At 42.3% G+C, this 691-nt stretch overlaps 1 protein-coding gene across 1 annotated transcript; it reads right to left on the bottom strand.

Moving 5' to 3' along the window:
• Positions 1 to 6: 6 nt before the first annotated feature.
• LOC107581090 (NADH dehydrogenase [ubiquinone] 1 alpha subcomplex subunit 5-like) lies at positions 7 to 691 on the bottom strand (the record flags this gene model as incomplete). The annotated part of the gene is made up of 4 exons (XM_016266658.1): positions 640 to 691; positions 383 to 499; positions 197 to 262; positions 7 to 99 (listed from the first exon to the last, which is right to left on the bottom strand). Coding segments are annotated over exons 2-4 (231 nt in total), but the record flags the coding sequence as incomplete, so codon positions are not given.

The raw sequence follows: 691 nt of genomic DNA on the forward strand, positions 1-691 counted from the left end.
GATGGGCCATTTCCACTGGTTCGCCGGTGCTTCCTCTACGAGAGGCTCCCACGGTTTCCATTCCGTCATCTTCCTGGACAAAGCCAGCTCAGCCTCAGCCTGCAGACACACGGAGGTACAGCGGCACACTGTATTCACTTTCTATAAACTTACTGTAAATGAGGATTTGAGATCTTTCATTATCACATCTTCTCACCTGTGAAATAACCTCCTCAATCTGTCCACAGTTGATTTTCTTTTCGAGCTTTTCCACATCTTGCTCCTTTATAGCAAAAAAGCGACATGCACACAAACCAATACAATCTCTTTTATCAGTTCAAGATAATTCTTAAATCTAAATCTCATTCTTTTAGCATAGTAAAGCATGTGCTCAATATCGTACAGATTTGACGTGGTTGAACCTCTCGGTGATCAGTTGCTCGGTGTATTTCCTGTAGGCAGCATCCTGAGGCATAGTTTGTAGAGAGCCCAGGATCTTTGTGTACAAAATCCGAAGACGCTTCAGGAGAGAAAGCAACAATTCAATAGCAGGCAATCACATGTGCACAATTCCTCTAACTTCCTCTAAAGAGAAAAACAAAACAGATAGTATATGCAGATTCAAATTAGAATGAATCGAAATGAAATGAAAACACTCACCTCATGGGGATTGTGGGAGACAGCAAGGCCAACCAAGCCTGTGGTCTAAAAA

This window comes from Sinocyclocheilus grahami, unplaced genomic scaffold (assembly GCF_001515645.1).
Source record: "Sinocyclocheilus grahami isolate Dianchi unplaced genomic scaffold, SAMN03320097.WGS_v1.1 scaffold72487.1, whole genome shotgun sequence".
NCBI classification, from domain to species: domain Eukaryota; kingdom Metazoa; phylum Chordata; class Actinopteri; order Cypriniformes; family Cyprinidae; genus Sinocyclocheilus; species Sinocyclocheilus grahami.